Source organism: Coenobita brevimanus, chromosome 54 (assembly GCF_032717465.1).
Source record: "Coenobita brevimanus isolate Jiangsu-jjx chromosome 54, ASM3271746v2, whole genome shotgun sequence".
Classification (NCBI taxonomy): domain Eukaryota; kingdom Metazoa; phylum Arthropoda; class Malacostraca; order Decapoda; family Coenobitidae; genus Coenobita; species Coenobita brevimanus.
Genome location: NC_137007.1, coordinates 13,560,860 through 13,579,825, shown reverse-complemented (window position 1 = coordinate 13,579,825; position 18,966 = coordinate 13,560,860). Strand labels below are relative to the sequence as shown.

The following is an 18,966-nucleotide window of genomic DNA, read 5'->3' as shown; positions in this document are numbered from 1 at the left end:
TCTGTGCCTTCATCGCTAGCTTCCTTTCTGGTCGTTCTATAGCCGCTGTTGTAGACGGCCATCGTTCTTCTCCTAGATCTATTAACAGTGGTGTTCCTCAGGGCTCTCTCCTATCACCAACTCTCTTCCTTTTATTCATCAATGATCTTCTAAGCTGTATATCTAACCCTATCCACTCATACGCTGATGACTCCACCCTTCACCTTTCCATTCGGTTCCCGCAACGCCCATCTCAACAGTTACTTCAACAAACAAGGGATGAGGCTATGGCACACCTAATGTCTGACTTGGCTCATATCTCTGACTGGGGTAAAAATAATATGGTTGTCTTTAATGCATCTAAGACTCAGTTCTTACACCTATCAACCCGACAAAATCTTCCACAGGTATACCCACTAATGTTTAATAATATTCAGCTTAATCCTGCATCATCCTTGAACATGCTTGGGGTTTCATTTACTCGGGACTTATCTTGGAAAGATCATATTACATCTCTTGTAAAATCTGCTTCCAAGAGATTGGATGTGCTAAGCCGACTCCGCTCTTTCTTTACCCCTGCACAATTGTTGACTCTATACAGGGGTTTTATCCGCCCCTGTGTGGAGTACAACTCTCATGTGTGGGGAGGCTCCCCACATACAGCTCTTCTCAATAGGGTGGAGTCAAAGGCTTTTCGTCTCATTAACTCTCCTCCTCTTACTGACTCCCTTCAACCTCTGTCTCTTCGCCGCACTGTTGCATCTTTATCTCTTTTCTATCGCTACTTTAATGGTCACTGCTCCTCTGAACTGTCTGCTTGCATTCCTCCACCTCTACGACGGGCGCGTAGCACCCGTCTGGCAGCAAACTCTCATCCCTTTTCTGTCCAACTCTCTAATGCAAGAGTTAACCGTTACTCCCAGTCTTTCATTTATGCAACAGGTCAGCTCTGGAACTGTCTCCCTCTGTCTGTATTTCCTGCTGCCTATGATCTCCAGTCTTTCAAACATAGTGTGTCCAGACATCTCAAAATGATCGGATCTTGAATTTGGCTCTCTATTGTATTTTGTTTTTCTCTTGGAGGGAACTGTTACTGCGGGCTCATGGCCTTTGGTTCCTTCTTCCTCACATAAAAAAAAAAAAAAAAAGATGAAGCAAAAATACAAACACGACAAAACACGTTGTGTGTAAAATGTGTTTTCGCATATTACAATCGTGAGGAAGGCCATGACCTACACGACATTGTCGTTGTATGACATGGCAAGGGTGATAGATTGGTGCTGTTATAGCTATGCCCTCGTCCCTGTCATTATCACTGTGTGCAGGTAACACACAAAGGTCCCATAAATATCATTATCAATTAGTAAACATATCCGAGATGGGTAGTATTATGGAAATACAGCTGTAAATGCAAATGTTACGGCAGGTCATGATGATTCTAAAATTGCTATAACATGCATAGGGCAGCTCACACATACAACGATCTTCATGTTTCCGGACACTGTTTATGAAATAGCTTGCATATCCCCAACTATGACATCATCGAATGTGTGTAAACAGTGTCGGGGGTTGATACTGACGTTTTAAAAATGGCAGTAGAGGTATTACAGCAGTGGAAGAGTAATCATATAGCAGCCTTCAGGTCCAAGCAACATTATATGATATTAATCCTTAACATGGTCAGAAACGTTAAAGTATATTATCCTCTGTTACCTGTATGTAAATATAGCTAAAACAAACATACTGCTAAGACTGGGGGACTGTGGGCACTATACATACAAAGGCAGCACGGTATGTAAGGTAGAACCCCACATTCTGTTACTATGGTAACCGTGGGGGTGGGGGCAAGTGATGGGGTGGAGTAGTGTTGGATTCAAGGTGGCGAGCTGGTTTCACAGTGGTAAGGTGTTTGTGAGGCTAGCCGTTTCGTGCTGACATGGGACCCACCACAACACAGAACACTCACGTAATGCCGTCGCTGCTTGTTGCTATCGCTGTGTCTCATATAGGTAGCATATTTATACATATATACCGTATATGACTTCTTCCAGTGTGGGCAGCAGCCCTCTGATTCATATTACTATTGTCAGTTAATAAACAACGCAAAAGTATATTGGTTTCGGGAGAGATCTGTCCATTTCACTTTAAGTGTAAGGAACCATAAATGATCCCATGACACCTTGGCACATTAATGCTTCAGTGCATATCAATGCTTCACTTCTGTTTTAAAATAATACAGTATGCTAGTATTAGGTAGACTGTAGATATTCGTTTCTAATGTATTATGTGTATTCTATAATGCTGATAACTGACACTGCTCGTTTTCAATACTTACGAGTAGGAACTGCGGCTGTATATGACCCCTGAAACTAGGAATACAATATTTGCTTCATATTATTCGTTCCTCGGACTCCAGTCCCCGGCAACCCCTTCACCCCCACCCACGCCCTTAACCTAAGAAAAAAAAAAAAATAAAGAATCAGTGAATGAGTGAGGGAGGGAAGAAGTGATGGAACGAAGGAATGAACAAGGAAATGAGTCAGTGAAGAACGACTGGGTGAACGATTGAGTGAACGAATGAGAGAAAGCGTGAAGGAATGAGGGAAGCAGCAGGGGAATGAGTGACTGAGTGAATGAGTGAGTGAGGAAGGAAAGGAAAGGAGGGAGGGGGTGAAGGAGTGAAAGAACAAATGAGTGAGGGATGAGAGAGGGAGGAAGAGTATGGCAGGCGAGCTAGTAACAAAACCGAGGAGTTAGTATTCATCAAATATTTCAGACAGTTCTTACGATAAACAAATCTTCATAACACTTAACTATTTCCCAACACTTCTATTTTCTTTGTCCCTAATTTCACATTAATATTCACTCTAAATTTGACCTACCCAGTAATTATTTTTGGGTAACGATTATATACTGCTCAGGAGTAACATTGGACACACACACACACACACACACACACACACACACACACACACACACACACACGCATGCGTGTGCAAGATCAGTGGACGCTGTTTAAAATAAATTCATATCTTCATACAGTCTTCTCCCACAGACGGGGACCTGTCTCGCTTTCTATCAACAGCAGTGCACTCATTTTCCACTTGTACACCTCCTACCCTACACTGAAATACTGGCATATCAAAGAAAATAATTAGGAGAATGTCATATAATTATGCTGTCCATATATCTGTATCTATCTATAGAACTGTCTATCGACCTATGTATCTATTTGTCTATCTACTGTATAAATCAACATCATCATCATCATCATCCGGACCTTCTTTCCCACCCTAGGGCAGGCTGAGGAGTAGCAATGTTCAGACGGCCCAAACTTGCCCAGTCCAATGGGCCACTCTCCCATTCACTCATCATTCAAGCCCCCGGAATCCTGGTTCTATCAAATAGGCCAAAAACATTTACCACGTTTTGTAGCTTCACGTAAACGTATCTGATAGAGTCAATCCGGATGCTGCCACGTGAAAAAGGGGTGCCAAATCCCTGATTCTGCACCTCTGCTCACAACATTCATCCAACCAGCTCGATCTCTTGTCAATTCCCTAGCCTCACCGACTTCCAAACCTCTCTTCCTCACACACTTATCCACCATATCTCTCCATCTTCTCCTTGGACTACCTTGTCTCCTCCCTCCTTCAAATTCGCTCAGATATACATTTTATCACCACTCTTTTGTTATCCATTTTCTCCAGATGACCATACCATCTCAGCACATTCCCTTCGATTCTGGTGTCCACCGACTTCCTCACTCCACATGTTTCACAAATCACATTATTTCGCATCCTACCCACTTTCTGTACTCCACATACATTCCTCAGGAGTCCCATCTCCAATGCTCATACTCTTGACTTTTCATTTTCATGCCACACCACAGTTTCTCATCCATATGTTAAAGTTGGCACTATCACTCCTTCATGTAAGCCTGGTGCAGCTGCAGCACTCAAGCCTCTATTTCTTATCAAGGCCTTCATTGCAAAAGCTACTTTTCTTCCTTATGTCACTCTACTTTCAACTTCTTTTGCACATTTTCCTCTTTTTTCTATCACCGTACCCAGATATTTGAACTCTCTCACCACTTTCAGTGTCTCTCCAGTCACTGTAACATCGCACTGGGAGTCACCTTCTCTCTCAATGACCAGCACTTCACTTTTTTCTACATTTATTTTCAAGGCTCGATGCTCACAGACATTAGCAAAACTCTGCACTAGCCTACCAAATTCTTGTCTGGTATATATATATATATATATATATATATATATATATATATATATATATATATATATATATAGATATATATATATACCCCCACCAGGGTAATAAACTTTGGGAGTGTTCATCAGGCCACGTACTGCATTGGCGGACACAAAGGGTGCTGTGGTTGAACCAGTGTCGACTATAAGGTATATTTGCACCCAGTCGGCTTATACGGGCCGATTACACTTGGTTCAAAGATTGCACACACATCCAAAGCCACTCCAGCAGTACAATTACACTTACAAGCACTTCTCACCCTACATACAGTCTCTACCAGACAGCCTACGCCACTTGGTAGAGATACATTGGCTGTATCATCCCAACTCTGGTCGGGATAGGCCGGTCCTGCAGTGGATACTCAAACGGCTGCTGCTGCTGATATATATATATATATATATATATATATATATATATATATATATATATATATATATATATATATATATATATATATATATATATATATATATATATATATATATCATCCAATCCTACGTTGCCCCGTCAGAAGCGTAGGAGCCCAGGGCTAGGCAAGTTGATCCTGACATTTAAGATGAGAGTGACCACCTCACTCATCCATTACGTGAGCAATAAACCCCAACCATCCCTTGGATATAAACCTTCACCGGCTCAAACCGATTGTATATATATATATATATATATATATATATATATATATATATATATATATATATATATATATATATATATATATATATATATATATAGAGAGAGAGAGAGAGAGAGAGAGAGAGAGAGAGAGAGAGAGAGAGAGAGAGAGAGAGAGAGAGAGAGAAATATGCAGTTCAATAATTATATAGCAAGGATCAGCATGAATCTTTGCCTGGAAGAAGGACGACTGTGCCACATTTCGATATCCCCTGTGGATTGGAGTACCCCATACCTTATTACTGTGTTGCATTATTGAACTAGGCAGATTTTTCCCTTTAAGTATATGAAAATAACGTCACCCAGAATTATAATAATGCATGGTCGCCCTTGTAGAAAATGCCAAAATCACATCAGCCAGTTCAGACCAATCTCTTCTAGTCTGCTCATCAAACTGTCAGACCTTCTGCTTCCTTTCCTTTGGCAGTATTTAACTTGGCCACTTGCAGTCATTGTTGTTTACTCTCTTCGACTCTTACAATAAATTTGTAAGCTTCTTGTAGTGAAGTTTTGTAGATCAGTTATACATATATTAGACTCGTGGACGAGCGGTTGTTATATGTGAGTAGCTTTGTAAGTAGATAATCTTCGTTCCCTTTTGTCATGCAATGACAGGAGAGGTAAAGATGAGTATGGGACTATTTTTATTTGTCTTGGAAATATTAACAAAGTCTCTCACACACGAGTGAAGTATAAGTAGAGTCCCGCGAGCTACCTCGTTGTCTCTCTCTCTCTCTCTCTCTCTCTCTCGCCCATGTTGCTAGGCTCCTTCTCCCTACTACCTGCCGGTTCTATGGCCTGTCTCTCTCTCTCTCTCTCTCTCTCTCTCTCTCTCTCTCTCTCTCTCTCTCTCTCTCTCTCTCTCTTCCACACTCTCGCCCATGTTGTTAGTCTCCTTATCCCTACTACCTTCCGTTTCTATGGTCTATCTCCTTCTGAGCTCTGCTTCCTAAAGTCTGGAGTAGCAGGGGTCGCGTCACGTGTGTTACACTGTTGTTGGAATGTTCTAGAAACCTGTGTGTAAGTATGTGTGTATGTGTGTGTATGGTCACTAGGCGCTGTCGTGTGCCTATAAAGCATTCCTTGAGTTAGAGTGTGTAAGCATGTTTAGCATTGCTCGATTCTCGCAGACACAATACCTTCTCATCATCTGACTTGCTGCTTCTATCTGTCTGTCTATCTATCTATTTATCTATCTGTCTATTATGATTTGTAATTATAATATGGAGTCCTGACACGACTACACTTCCGGTCATTGTTCTTTACTCTCTTTGACTGTACTTCCATTGTTCTTTACTCTCCTCGACTGCACTTCCAGTCATTGTTCTTTACTCTCCTCGACTGCACTTCCAGTCATTGTTCTTTACTCTCCTCGACTGTCACAAACTCCCCATCCCTTCCTAACACCCTCCATAACTCTCTCCATCACTACCGTTCATATTCCATGACTAAATCACTTGCACTTCTTCCGCTCTCTCTTTCTCTCTCTCTCTCTCTCTCTCTCTCTCTCTCTCTCTCTCTCTCTCTCTCTCTAAAACACACACACACACACACACACACACACACACACACACACACACACACACACACACACACACACACACATCACTCACCAATGGAAAAGGGTAGACATTCATTCTCCCTGGCGTTCAAGGATCCGTCTGGGTTGAAGTGGTAAGGTTTGGCCCATATCTTAGGGTCCTTGTGGCAGGCCTCTAGGTTGGGGAGGACTACAGCCCCCTGAGCAAGATATAGAGACAATAAATAAATAAATAAATAAATAAGTAAAAGTAAAGATATAACAAGGATAAGGAGTAAACTGAGGAACTTTTTTTAATAACCAGGCAAAGTAGCCGTCCACCTATATCGGCGCCACCACAGAAAGCCGTCCCTTTTCAGCAACAAGGGATTGAGTGATACCCATATCTAACAACCAGTCCACCACAACCGCTAATATATCCACCATTGTTCCCTGCACAACACTCGCAGGCAAGAGAGAATGTTCAAATCTCACTGCTGGAAACATTATACGTGCGAGACCCAGTTATGTGTGTGTGTGTGTGTGTGTGTGTGTGTGTGTGTGTGTGTGTGCCTACCTTGGAGATGCAGTAGCCCTCCAACATACTGCCCTGTGAAGCGGTGTGTGCAACACCAAATGGAACCAAGGAGGCGATACGCTGAATCTTCTCAATCATAGCCTCCACGTAAGAAAGTCGGGCCCAATAGTGAGGCTGGGTTAGTTTATTTAGTGTTCCAATTATATTAATATTCGTTACGATATTTATTGTTCACTTAGGTTAGGTTAAGTTAGTTTATTCGAGGTTAAGTTCGAGACCAACTAAGTGTTACATGGTGGAGAAGCAAAATATTTGATTATAAAACCTCCAAAAAAGTAGTTCCTTTCATTTTTTTTTTTCCTTTCTGGGTAGAAAGGGGCACACATAGGAGTTATGTAGACAGGCAGACAGACAGACAGGAAGATAGCCACAAGGATTGACATACTGATTTAGAGACAAACAGACAGACAACAAACCCATCAGCCTCATTTGCTCCTCTAGTGGAAGTAGAGGAAACCGCCCTTAGCAACCACGGCGTCGATGTCTCGCTGTAGCCTGGCGTGCACCTCCGGGTACTTGACCAAGTACAGGATGAATCAACACAGGTACTGTACGTGGTCGTGGTCTAAACTCCGGCCACGAACATGTCACAGATCAAGACCTTCATGTCCCGCTCTGAAAAAGATAAATAAATACAATTATATGGTGACCTTAGTACCGATATGGTGATCTGAATACATATATGGTGATGGTATTGCTCTAGTGATCTTAAATACCTACATGATTATCTTAGTACCGATATGGTGATCTTAGTATGGCTATGGTGATCTTGGTACTGTTATAGTGATCTCAGTACGGCAGTGGTGATCCCAGTACCAATATGGTGATCTTGGTACCTTGAATTTTGTTGACATAAATACCTTACTTCATAATCCCACTGGCCACTGCACTCCCACATGATACTGTGACATCGCTGGTGGCTTAGGACTCTCGGAAGGCAATCAGGTAGTGATCATTTAGTTCCTGGGCAATGACGGTCAAGTGTGCCCTTGTGTTCCTTGATGAACTCCTGCAATAAGTAATTGTAGTAGTAGTTGACTAGTAGTAATATATATATATATATATATATATATATATATATATATATATATATATATATATATATATTGTTACGGAACAGAGAAAACTGTCCCGCAAAGTTCCAGGTTCAAAACAAAAGAGTTAGGTAAAATTACAAGTTAAAGTTTAATGCTCAAACTAACAACAAAACATTCAGGACTCATAAGGATAATGTAATGGCAAAAAACAGGTTAAATATATGGTTAACTGCAATAGCCTCTATTAACACGAAATTAGCAACAAAGCTCCAGGCCCAGATGGAATTCCGCCAATTATTTTGAAAAAGTGTTCCCCTGAACTTGCCTCTGTCCTAGCTAAATTATTCAGACTATGCATACGGACTTCTTTATTCCCAAATTCATGGAAAGAAGCCAATATCCACCCAGTTCCGAAGAAAAGAAGTTCGTCTGACCCCTCCAATTACAGACCAATAGCTGTCACATCTTCTCTTGGTAAGGTATTTGAAACTTTAATTAATAAGCATATTGTTAAACATCTTGAATCCAACAACTTAATTAGTGATAGACAATACGGTTTTCGCCGCGAAAGATCCACCATTAACATACTCAATCTTTTAACTCCTACGATCCATCAGTCAATTGATCGTTTTGGAGAAACTCATGCAGTAGCTCTTGATATCTCTAAAGCTTTCGACAGAGTATGGCACCGTTCCCTGCTGTCCAAACTCCCTTGCTATGGACTAACGTCTTTTGTTCCTTTGATTTCTTCTTATCTTAGTGACAGGAAAATAAGAGTAAAAGTAGATGATGTATATTCAAATTTCCACTCAATTAACGCCGGCGTGCCGCAGGGATCAGTTCTGGCGCCAACCCTATTTCTGGTTCATATTAATGATCTCTTATCTGTCACTCACAATCCCATTCACTCATATGCAGATGACTCAACACTACATAGTTCATTCACACTCAGACATCCAATTACAAAGTCTAATATCTCTACCTCTCAACTCAGTACAGCCATCTCCATTAATCAAGATCTATCTAAAATCAGTGAATGGGGACAAAACAACCTTGTCTCTTTTAATGCTAGTAAAACTAAATATATACAGTTTACTAATAGACAGATATTGCCAGATTCGTACATTACCTTCAGTGCTACTAATATTCCCATCTCCAAAAGTATTGAAATTCTTGGTGTCTCACTTAACAGTGCCCTCAGCTGGACCTCTCATGTCAGTTCACTTGTTAAAACCGCCTCAAAGAAACTTGGATTATTGTACAGAGTCCGTAACTTCTTCGCCGATGAGCAGTTGGCTATAATTTATAAGAGTCATGTGCGCTCTCAGCTTGAATATTGCTCACCCTTGTGGGATGGTTGTGGAGAGATTGCATTAAGAGAACTAGACAAAATTCAGAATAAAGCTGTTAGAATCATTAACAACCCTGCCATTACATATAAACTACCTCCCCTGCAAGTAAGAAGGAATGTTGCCTCCCTTGCATTATTTTACAGATATTTTTTTGGCAAATGCTCAAACGAAGTTGCGTCCATGGTGCCACCTCTCCATGACTTCCCTCGTGCTACACGGGCATCTGGTAGCGCTCATGACTGGAATGTCACTCAACCATATTGCAGAACTTCTGCCTATCAGAATTCTTTCATTCCCCGAACTGCATCTCTCTGGAACTCGCTTCCCCAGAGTCGTTTTCCTCCAAATTTCAACCTACAACTTTTTAAGTCTAACTGTTACAGATATTTTATGAACAGAGGACACCAGTAATCTGGTGTATGGATTATTTTTTTTTTCCCCATTTGTTTTTCCTTCCTCCGTTCTGTTATTAAAAAAATAAAAAAAAAAATCTAAGTCAGCCCTGATAAAATGAGAATGCCAGATAATACTCAGTGAATGCAAGATATATTATTACAGAAACAAAATAATATTAACAATGGCTTGACATCCAAACTTTACATTAATCACAAAAACCCCACTAGGCCCAAGAATTAACACCCTACATTACACAGTACAAGAAAAAATGCAATAACACTTATACTCAAATTACACAGCTGCTAGATGGCTAGAGACTTCCTGAGCACTCACAATAATAACAACTGTACAGGGGAGGACAGAGATGTGAGCAAAATGAGGAGTAGATCTAAGTGGCAATTAATGCAGAGACTGAGCTCATTATATAGGGGCCGGCAGAGCTTGATACAACTTGTAAGAAGGACGCGCAAATGAAGCCAGAGGGGACAAAGAGTTGACACTCCTGCTCTGAACAACAGAAAGAACGACTTTACTATAAGGGAGGACGGGGGGAGTGAGGTAGAACACGCTCATGATCAAACATGCAGCATACTGTACGTTAGAATTACACAAAGGATGATGAAATCATAGACTATGTAACAATATATATATATATATATATATATATATATATATATATATATATATATATATATATATATATATCCTATATATATATATATATATATATATATATATATATATATATATATATATATATATATATATATATATATATATATATATATATATATATATATATATATATATATATATATATATATATATATATATATATATATATATATATATATATATGTGTGTGTGTGTGTGTGTGTGTGTGTGTGTGTGTGTGTGTGTGTGTGTGTGGGAGGACACAATCTGGCCGCACTATGGGGTGGTACTAATACTCTGTGGCCAGGTTGTGTAAGGAGGAATATTGCCACCGTATTCCCTGCGTGTCGTAAAAGGCGACTAAAAGGGGCGGGGTGAGGGGACTAGGGACCCCCTCCTCTGTTTTTTTAGTTCCTAAAAAGAGACAGGACAGAGAAAGGAATGGGGGATGGAGTTATTCCCGTACCCTGAAGATTGGGTCTATGAATGTGCGTGGATGTAGTACGATTGAGGCTAAAAGGGAGGAGATTGGGAGTATGTTTGTGAGAAGAAAGTTGGATGTGTTAGCTTTGAGTGAAACGAAGATGAAAGGGAAGGGTGAGTCTATGTTTGGAAGTGTGAATGGAAGATTGTCAGGTGTTGATAGTGGAAGGGCAAGAGAAGATGTGGCCTTGTTAGTGAGTCCGGAAGTACAGCAGTGTGTGATTGAATGGAAAGAGGTGTCATCGAGACTGATATGGGTGGAAGCGAGATTTGAACGTGAGTTGTGGGTATTTGTGAGTGCACATGGGGCTGGTAGTGAAAGGGATGAAGAAGAGAGGAAGTCTTTCCTGAATGATGTTGATGAGTGTCTGCAGAGTTTTGTAGCGAATGTGAATGTGGTAATGATGGGAGATCTGAATGCTAGAGTGGGAAATGTATCAGTTGAAGGTGTAGTTGGTATGCATGGTGTGCCTGGAAGAAATGAAGATGGGGAACGAATGATGGGGATGTGTGTTGAGCGAGAGATGGTGATTGGAAATACTCTGTTCGAGAAGAAAGATATTTATAAATATACATGGGTGAGACAGGAGGGTGGAATGGTTGTGGATAAAGCATTGATGGACTATGTGGTTGTGTCTACGAATGTACTTGGAAGGTTGTTGGATGTGAGAGTTTTGAGAGGGGAGGGTGGAGGTATGTTTGACCACTACCTGGTGGAGGGAAAGTTAAGAGTAGGTAAGAGATGGGCGAGAGCTAGGAGGGTTAGGTGTGGCAAGGAGGTTTTGAAAGTGAGCGAGTTGGATAAAAGAGAGAAAATGATAGAGTATCAGGAGAAATTGAAAGATGAGTGGAACGCAGTGAAAGATCAGGAAAATGGCAGTGTGGAGGAGGAATGACAGCTGTTTAAGAGCGCTGTGGTAGGGCATGCAGAAGAGGTGTGTGGTGTGAGACGTGTGGGTGGTGGTGTAAGAAAAGGAAGTGAATGGTGGTGCGAGGAAGTAAGTATGGCTGTGGCTGAGAAGAGACGTGCATATGAAGTGTGGCTGCAGAGGAAGGATGAGGTGTCATATGAGACGAATAAGGAAAAGAGGAATAGGGGAAGAAGGGCTTTGCGTGATGCTAAAGTGGCAGCAGATGAGAGGTGGGGTAGGCTGCTGACTGAGAATTTTCAACAGAATAAGAAAATGTTCTGGAAGGAGGTTAAAAGGGTGCGAAAGGGAGTGTCTGGGAAAGAAGAACGAGTAAAAGCAGAGGATGGAAGGATGTTAATTGAGGTGGATGCAGTAAGAAAGAGGTGGGCAAAGTATTTTGAAAGATTGTTAAATGTAGAGGAGGAAAGAGTGGCTGAGATTGTGGCGGATGGAAGGGTGCAAGGAATAAATGTGTTGCGAGAGCTGAATGATTCTTTGATCACGAGGAAGTGGAGAAGGCAGTAAAGGAGATGAAAACAGGGCAAGCTGCAGGTATGGATGGGTGTGCTGTGGAATGCCTGAAGGGTGGTGGAGTGACTATTGTTGACTGGTTAGTAAGATTGTTGAATGTGTGCTTTGAGAAAGGTATGGTGCCAATTGACTGGGCAAGTGCTTGTGTGGTCCCGTTGTATAAAGACAAGGGTAATGAGTATGAATGTACTAGCTTTAGGGGTATAAGTCTGTTGAGTGTTGTAGGTAAGGTGTATGGTAGAGTGTTAATTATAAGAGTTAGAGAGGGTACAGAGGGTGTAATTGGTGATCAGCAGTGTGGCTTTAGGAGAGGGAGGGGATGCGTGGATCAGGTGTTCACTTTGAGACAAGTGTGTGAAAAGTATTTAGCGAAAGGCAAGGATGTGTTTTGGGCATTCATGGATTTAGAGATAGTGTATGATAGAATGGATAGGGAGGCTTTGTGGACTGTTTTAAGATTCTATGGACTTGATGGTAGGTTACTAAAATGGGTGAAAAGTTTTTATGTAAATAGTAGAGCGTGTGTAAGAGTGGGAAATGCTGTGAGTGATTGTTTCCTGTGAGAGTGGATCTGTGGCAGGGATGTGTGATGTCGCCTTGGTTGTTTAATATTTATACGGATGGTGTTGTAAGGGAGGTGAATGCAAGGTGGAGGTCTGAGTCTGGTGAATGTTGATGGTAGAGAGTGGAATCTGAAGCAGTTGCTGTTTGCAGATGATACTGCACTGGTGGCTGATTCAGAGGAGAGATTGAGACAGTTGGTAGAGGAGTTTGGAAGGGTGTGTGAAAAGAGGAAATTGAAAGTAAATGAGAATAAGAGTAAAGTGATGAAGTATACGAGGTTGGTAGATGGTAGAGGGATGAATATAGTTTTGAGTGGTAAGTTGCTTGAGGAGGTAGAGTGTTTTAAATATCTAGGGTCACATGTTGCTGTTGATGGAAGAATAGATGCAGAAGTGAAAGAATAAATGAAGTAAGTAACGTGTTGGGAGGAATGAAAAAAGCGTTTGGATGTCGTTCCCTTAGAATGGATGTAAAGAGTAGGCTGTATGAGGGTGTTGTGGTACCGACTGAGTTATATGGTTCTGAAACATGGAATATGGGTGTAGCAGAGAGGAAAAGTTTAATGTAATGGAGATGAGGTGTCTGAGGAGTATGTGTGGAGTGACGCGTATGGATCGAGTGCGAAATGATGAAGTGCAAAGGAGAACTGAAGTTATTTGGGAGATGGCTGGTAGAGTTGAGCAGAGGGTGTTGCAATGGTTTGGGCATATGGAGAGAATGGATAATGAGCGATTGGTGAAAAAGATAACTAGATCTGATGTGAGAGGTGTAAGGATGACAGGGAGACCACGATTGGATGGATGGACAGTGTGAAGAGAGCTCTGGATGCGAGAGGGATGTCTGTTGAGCAAGGAAGAGTAGCTGTGCATGACAGAAAAAAATGGAGAGGAATTGTGAATGAATAAATGATGACACAGCCCTGAGGGGATATTCTCCCGCATTTGGTCTGATCAGCTAGTCAGGTCAAGTGCGGGTAAGGGGATGGGTCTATTATGATGTGGCAGAGGTAAACCAGTTCTGCTGTCGGGCCCTGCTGCGGATGTCATTGATTGCACTGTGCAATTGACCCTTGCGCATTGTGTTGTGGTGAGGGTCTGTCCCTTCTTCCCTTTGGGGCTAAGATGCGAATGAATGCGTTTGGATGAGTAAATGAGGAGTGTGTCATCCTGTCTCGGCTACCTCCGTTTCCTTGGGGGAAGCAGCCTAAGTATATATATATATATATATATATATATATATACTCACACATATCTATGGTGGAAGGTGGGGACGCTCACCATCCAATCACTCGATGTACTGCTGCCCTTGGGTGTCTGCCCTTTCCTCTCCTCCATCCTTCTTTCCTTCCATCCTCTTCTGTCTTTCTTTCCTTCATTCTTTCCTCATCCTTCTGCCTACGGGTGACTTTACGCTCCCTCGTCTGTCTGTTTTTTTATCATTCTTTCCTCTTCCTTCTGCCTGTGGGTGACTCTACACTGAGTGACAAGCCAAATGGTTTCCTGTACACCAGGAAACCATTCACTATGCTAGGTGGTAACCATACACTCAAATATTGACTCCTGGTGGTTTAGTGGGTAATTACGGCGCTCCAATCGGATTGAACTGGTGAAGATTTATATCCAAGGGGTGGTTGGGGTTTATTGCTCACTTAATGCCACTCAGGGATGAGTGAGGCTGGTCATTCTCAACTTAAATGTCAGGACCAATTTGCTTAGCCCCGGGCTCCTACGCTCCTTATGGGGCAACGTAGGATTGATGGTGGATGGATGGATGGATATATATATATATATATATATATATATATATATATATATATATATATATATATATATATATATATGAGCCTCTGTGGTACAGTGGTAGAGTGTGCGTTTCGTACTCGGGTGAGCCAGGGTTCGCGCCCCACCAGGGTAATATACTTTGGGAGGGTTCACCCAGCCACGTACTACTTTGGCGAACACAAGGGGTGCTGTGGTTGAACCGGTGTTGTTTACTATAAAGTATGCTTGAACCCAGTCGGCTTGCGCAGGCCGACTATACTTGGTTCACAGACTACATACACATCCAAAGCCAATACAACACTACCAGTACACCTACAAGCACTTCTCACCCTACATACAATCTCTACTAGACAGCCTAAGCCACTTGGTAGAGATATATTGGCTGTATCGTCCCGACTTCAGTCGGGATAGGCCGGTCCTGCAGTGGATACTCAAACGGCTGATGATATATATATATATATATATATATATATAAAATTTTACACCGTGTCCCCTTTTCTTCTTAAGGGCTAAGGCATTGTTCTTAGGTGGAGGACTTTGGTTCAGCGTGTAGCACTTTGTTACCGGATGCCATCCTGATGTCTACCAATGATCCTTGGATCCACTGCTGAATATCAAGCCTGGGGGGGAGGGGGGAAATATAAACTTAATATGAAGTAAATATACTCCGCTCTTATGGTGTTTGGGGAAGGCTGTGGTTGAATCGGTAGAGAGGTGGTCTACAGTCCTAAGGGACTCAGGTTCGAATCCCTGCTGGGGCAAGGAACAGTTTAAGGATTTGAATTTCATGAAAAGCAGACTTTTCTGATCTACCAGACGACCCGCCGACATGTCATAAAAGTACCCCTGCTAATACCAGTACACCAGTCCTGTATGAGGCAGCCCTAGCATGTATTCCATATGCATGGTGGGTGTTAGCGCCGAAGTCGTGACATTTGGAGATGTGGGAGGACTACTGGGACTTGGGAATAGGCCCTAAAGCCTTTGCTCAGAGTAGGACACTTAAAAAAAAAAAAAAAAAAAAAAAAAAAAAAAAGGATTGCGGTCATAGTCCCTGGTGACGCCTTTTGTGAGATGAATAAAATGATTTGGAAGTTACAGTATCAGATCTGAAGGAAATGAATAATGGAAAATTATATGGTCAAGAGGGAAAGAACTATAAAATAAATGTACATTGTTTTATCGTGGGTCTCAGGTTTGACGATCAGAAATACCTCCGATGATGGTTTCCAGAGTTGAATGATATAATTTGAGAGTGAAATATCTGTCCTGAGGGGAAAAGTATATTGAAAAAAAAAAAAAAGATTTATCCCTTTTCGGTATAATAATATAGTCAAGGAAAAACATCATCCCACCTCAAGCCAGAACTTCTCATTCCGCCTCCTTGTGGGGCTCCTTATTGAATATCAATCCTGAGGGGCATCTTGGAAGGAGGTTGAAATTAGACATATATTAATACAAAACAGGGTTGCCAAGCGTACGATAATTATCATACATGTACGAATAAATTGCCTCTGGTACGATGTACGATACCTTTTCTTATTGTCGTACATTCTGAACGATAATTCTGTGTTTTATGGCATAAGAGTTTTAATTTTAAAAATGATAATTAAAAAAAAAAGCCTTTTCATCAGAGTAAATCTTTTCCATAGATAATATGTTATCTGTATAATGAGAAGTAATTTTCCTTAGTGCACGTAGGGTAATTGTGTTTATGAGATAGCTAGGCTTGTTGTACTGAACGAAATGTACAGACACATTTCGAGTCACATTGACGGTTGACTGTTACGGGTTGATATTTGTCAGTCGTCACCGTGAAGTACTCTGTACATAAAAGAAATACTTATTTTGACAAAAAAAAAGAATTACCTAAAAGTATCTTGTGTAATCAGTGATTTGTAAACAGAGAAGGAGAATTGTTAATTTTATTTAAAAAGTTTTGATGAATGTAACTTTTCTAAACTGAATGTTGTTATATAAACCTCCCTTAAATGATACCTGCCGTTTACAGTATTTACATTAGCCATTACATATACCGAAACTTTTATGAATTTCCAATATTCTTTTATATTACATGAGACTAATGCTGTTATATAAATTCAAAACACCATTGAAGACATGTTGTGTTGGTAAGAACTCCATCATTTATCATCATATTACTGTAGAGCGTAGTGTAGTAGTAGCAAAAAATATATATACGATAATTTTCACAGGCATCCGATATATTTTTACGATAATTTGGGTGGAAAAACGATAATTTTGAAACATCAGCAAGATAACTTGATCAAAAAAATCTGGCAACCCTGCAAATTGGTCAAGAGTGGAGATCTGGGCAAGACTTGGAGGACGAAAATGATGTAACGGATGCCACCTAGAATACGCATGTCCCTAAAGGGGTTCCCACAGCCTAAGTAGCATATAAGACAATGTAAAGGTGCAATACGTAAAATAAGTCGCTAAGGAAAAGATACTGAGGATTCCCCACGCCACCTTGAATACGTATGTCCTTAAAGAGGTTCCCACATCCTCACCCAGCATCTTCCAGTCTCCGTAAACTCGATAGGTTAAGAACTCTGGTCGGTCTGATAGCTCGGGTCTGTAAAGGGCTTTCTTGAGCAGGTCGTCGTTACAGAGGAAGGCGTGCCGCCTAAGAGGAAGAAGAAGAAGGAGACGAAGACGAAGAAGACAGATGTTTACAGATTTATTTATTTACTTATTTATGCATTTATCTGTTTTTAATGATAGGCTATATGTGAAATTAAGGTCATTAAGGTGGACCTGAATCGAGAGAGGGATGCCTTCACGTGGTACACTGATATGAGTGGGTGGTGGAGCTCCCTGTTTGTACAATCTATCTATCTATCTATCTATAGCCCGACGCCCTAATCCCGCAAACGGTGGCCGCAGACAAAACGCCTCCAAGTCACTCTGTCACCCACCATTTGACTCCCCTCCCCCCGACTCACCCCCCCCTCCCTCATATACCTCTCAACTCCATCCCTCCACCTCATCCTCGGTCTACCCCTCCCTCTCCCTCCCTCCACCTCACCTACATACACCCTCTTAGTCAGTCTTTCATTCTCCATCCTCTCCACATGTCCAAACCACCTCAGTGTATTTCTCCTAATCTTTTCAACCACATCCACATCTACCCCACAACGTTCCTTCACTTCTTCATTCGTCAACCTGTCCCTCCATGTCACTCCACATGCTCCTCTCAAGTAACTCATTTCCACTGCTCTCACTCTTGACTTGTTCCCCTCTTGCAAGGTCCACGCCTCGCTTCCATACGTCAGGGTAGGGATCACAATACCATCATGCAGTGACTTCTTAACTTCCATACTCACCTCCCTATTTCTCATCACTGCTTTCAGTGTGCCAACAACCTTCCTTCCCTGCTGTACCCTTTCACGTACTTCATCCCCCAAAGTTCCATCCTTACTCATCACACTACCCAAGTACTTGAATGCACTCACATTCTCCATATCCTCACCATCCAACCTCACTGCACACTCTGTGACTTCATTCCTCTCAAACACCATAACTTTACTTTTGTTTACATTAACTTTCAGCTTCCTCCTCCTACACACTGTCCCAAATTCATTCACCAAACCTTGCAACTCCCATTCATCTTCACTCAACAATACTGTATCATCAGCAAACAGCAACACCGGAAGCTTCCAAATCTCACCCTCATTCATTAGGGCCACCCCCACATCCACTGCCCTACCTTGTACCTCCTTTACGACCCCATCCATATATATATTAAACAGCCATGGAGACATTACACACCCCTGTTTCAGTCCCACATTGAGATCAAAGAACTCACTCAGCTCACCATCCACTCGCACCGTAGCCCTAGCTCCCTCGTACATACTCTTCACAGCACTCAACAATTTCCCCTCCACTCCATATATTCTTAATACCTTCCACATACCTTTCCTGTCTATTCTGTCATAAGCTTTCTCCAAGTCCATGAAGGCAACATACACTTTCCTTCCTTTCTCTAGATACTTCTCCACTAAACATCTTAGAACAAATATCTGATCTACACACCCTTTTCCCTTCCTAAATCCCCCTTGTTCTTCTCCAACTAGCTCCTCTGTCATATGCCTAACCCTATCAATGAGTATTCTACCATATATTTTACCAGTCACACTAAGAAGGCAAATACCCCTATGGTTACCACATACTTCTCTCTCCCCTTTTCCTTTGTACAG

General features: G+C 41.5%; 1 protein-coding gene across 1 annotated transcript in view; it reads right to left on the bottom strand.

Moving 5' to 3' along the window:
* Window positions 1–7,115, bottom strand: part of LOC145401035 (cytochrome P450 2L1-like) — a 49,566-nt gene extending 42,451 nt beyond the window's left edge. Inside the window, exons 1-2 of the mRNA XM_080273412.1 lie at window positions 7,017–7,115; window positions 6,534–6,660 (exon numbers count right to left, since the gene is read on the bottom strand). Of these exons, the coding sequence (XP_080129538.1) occupies window positions 6,534–6,660; window positions 7,017–7,115 (226 nt within the window). The remainder of the gene's footprint in view (window positions 1–6,533; window positions 6,661–7,016) is intronic.
* Window positions 7,116–18,966: the final 11,851 nt, after the last annotated feature.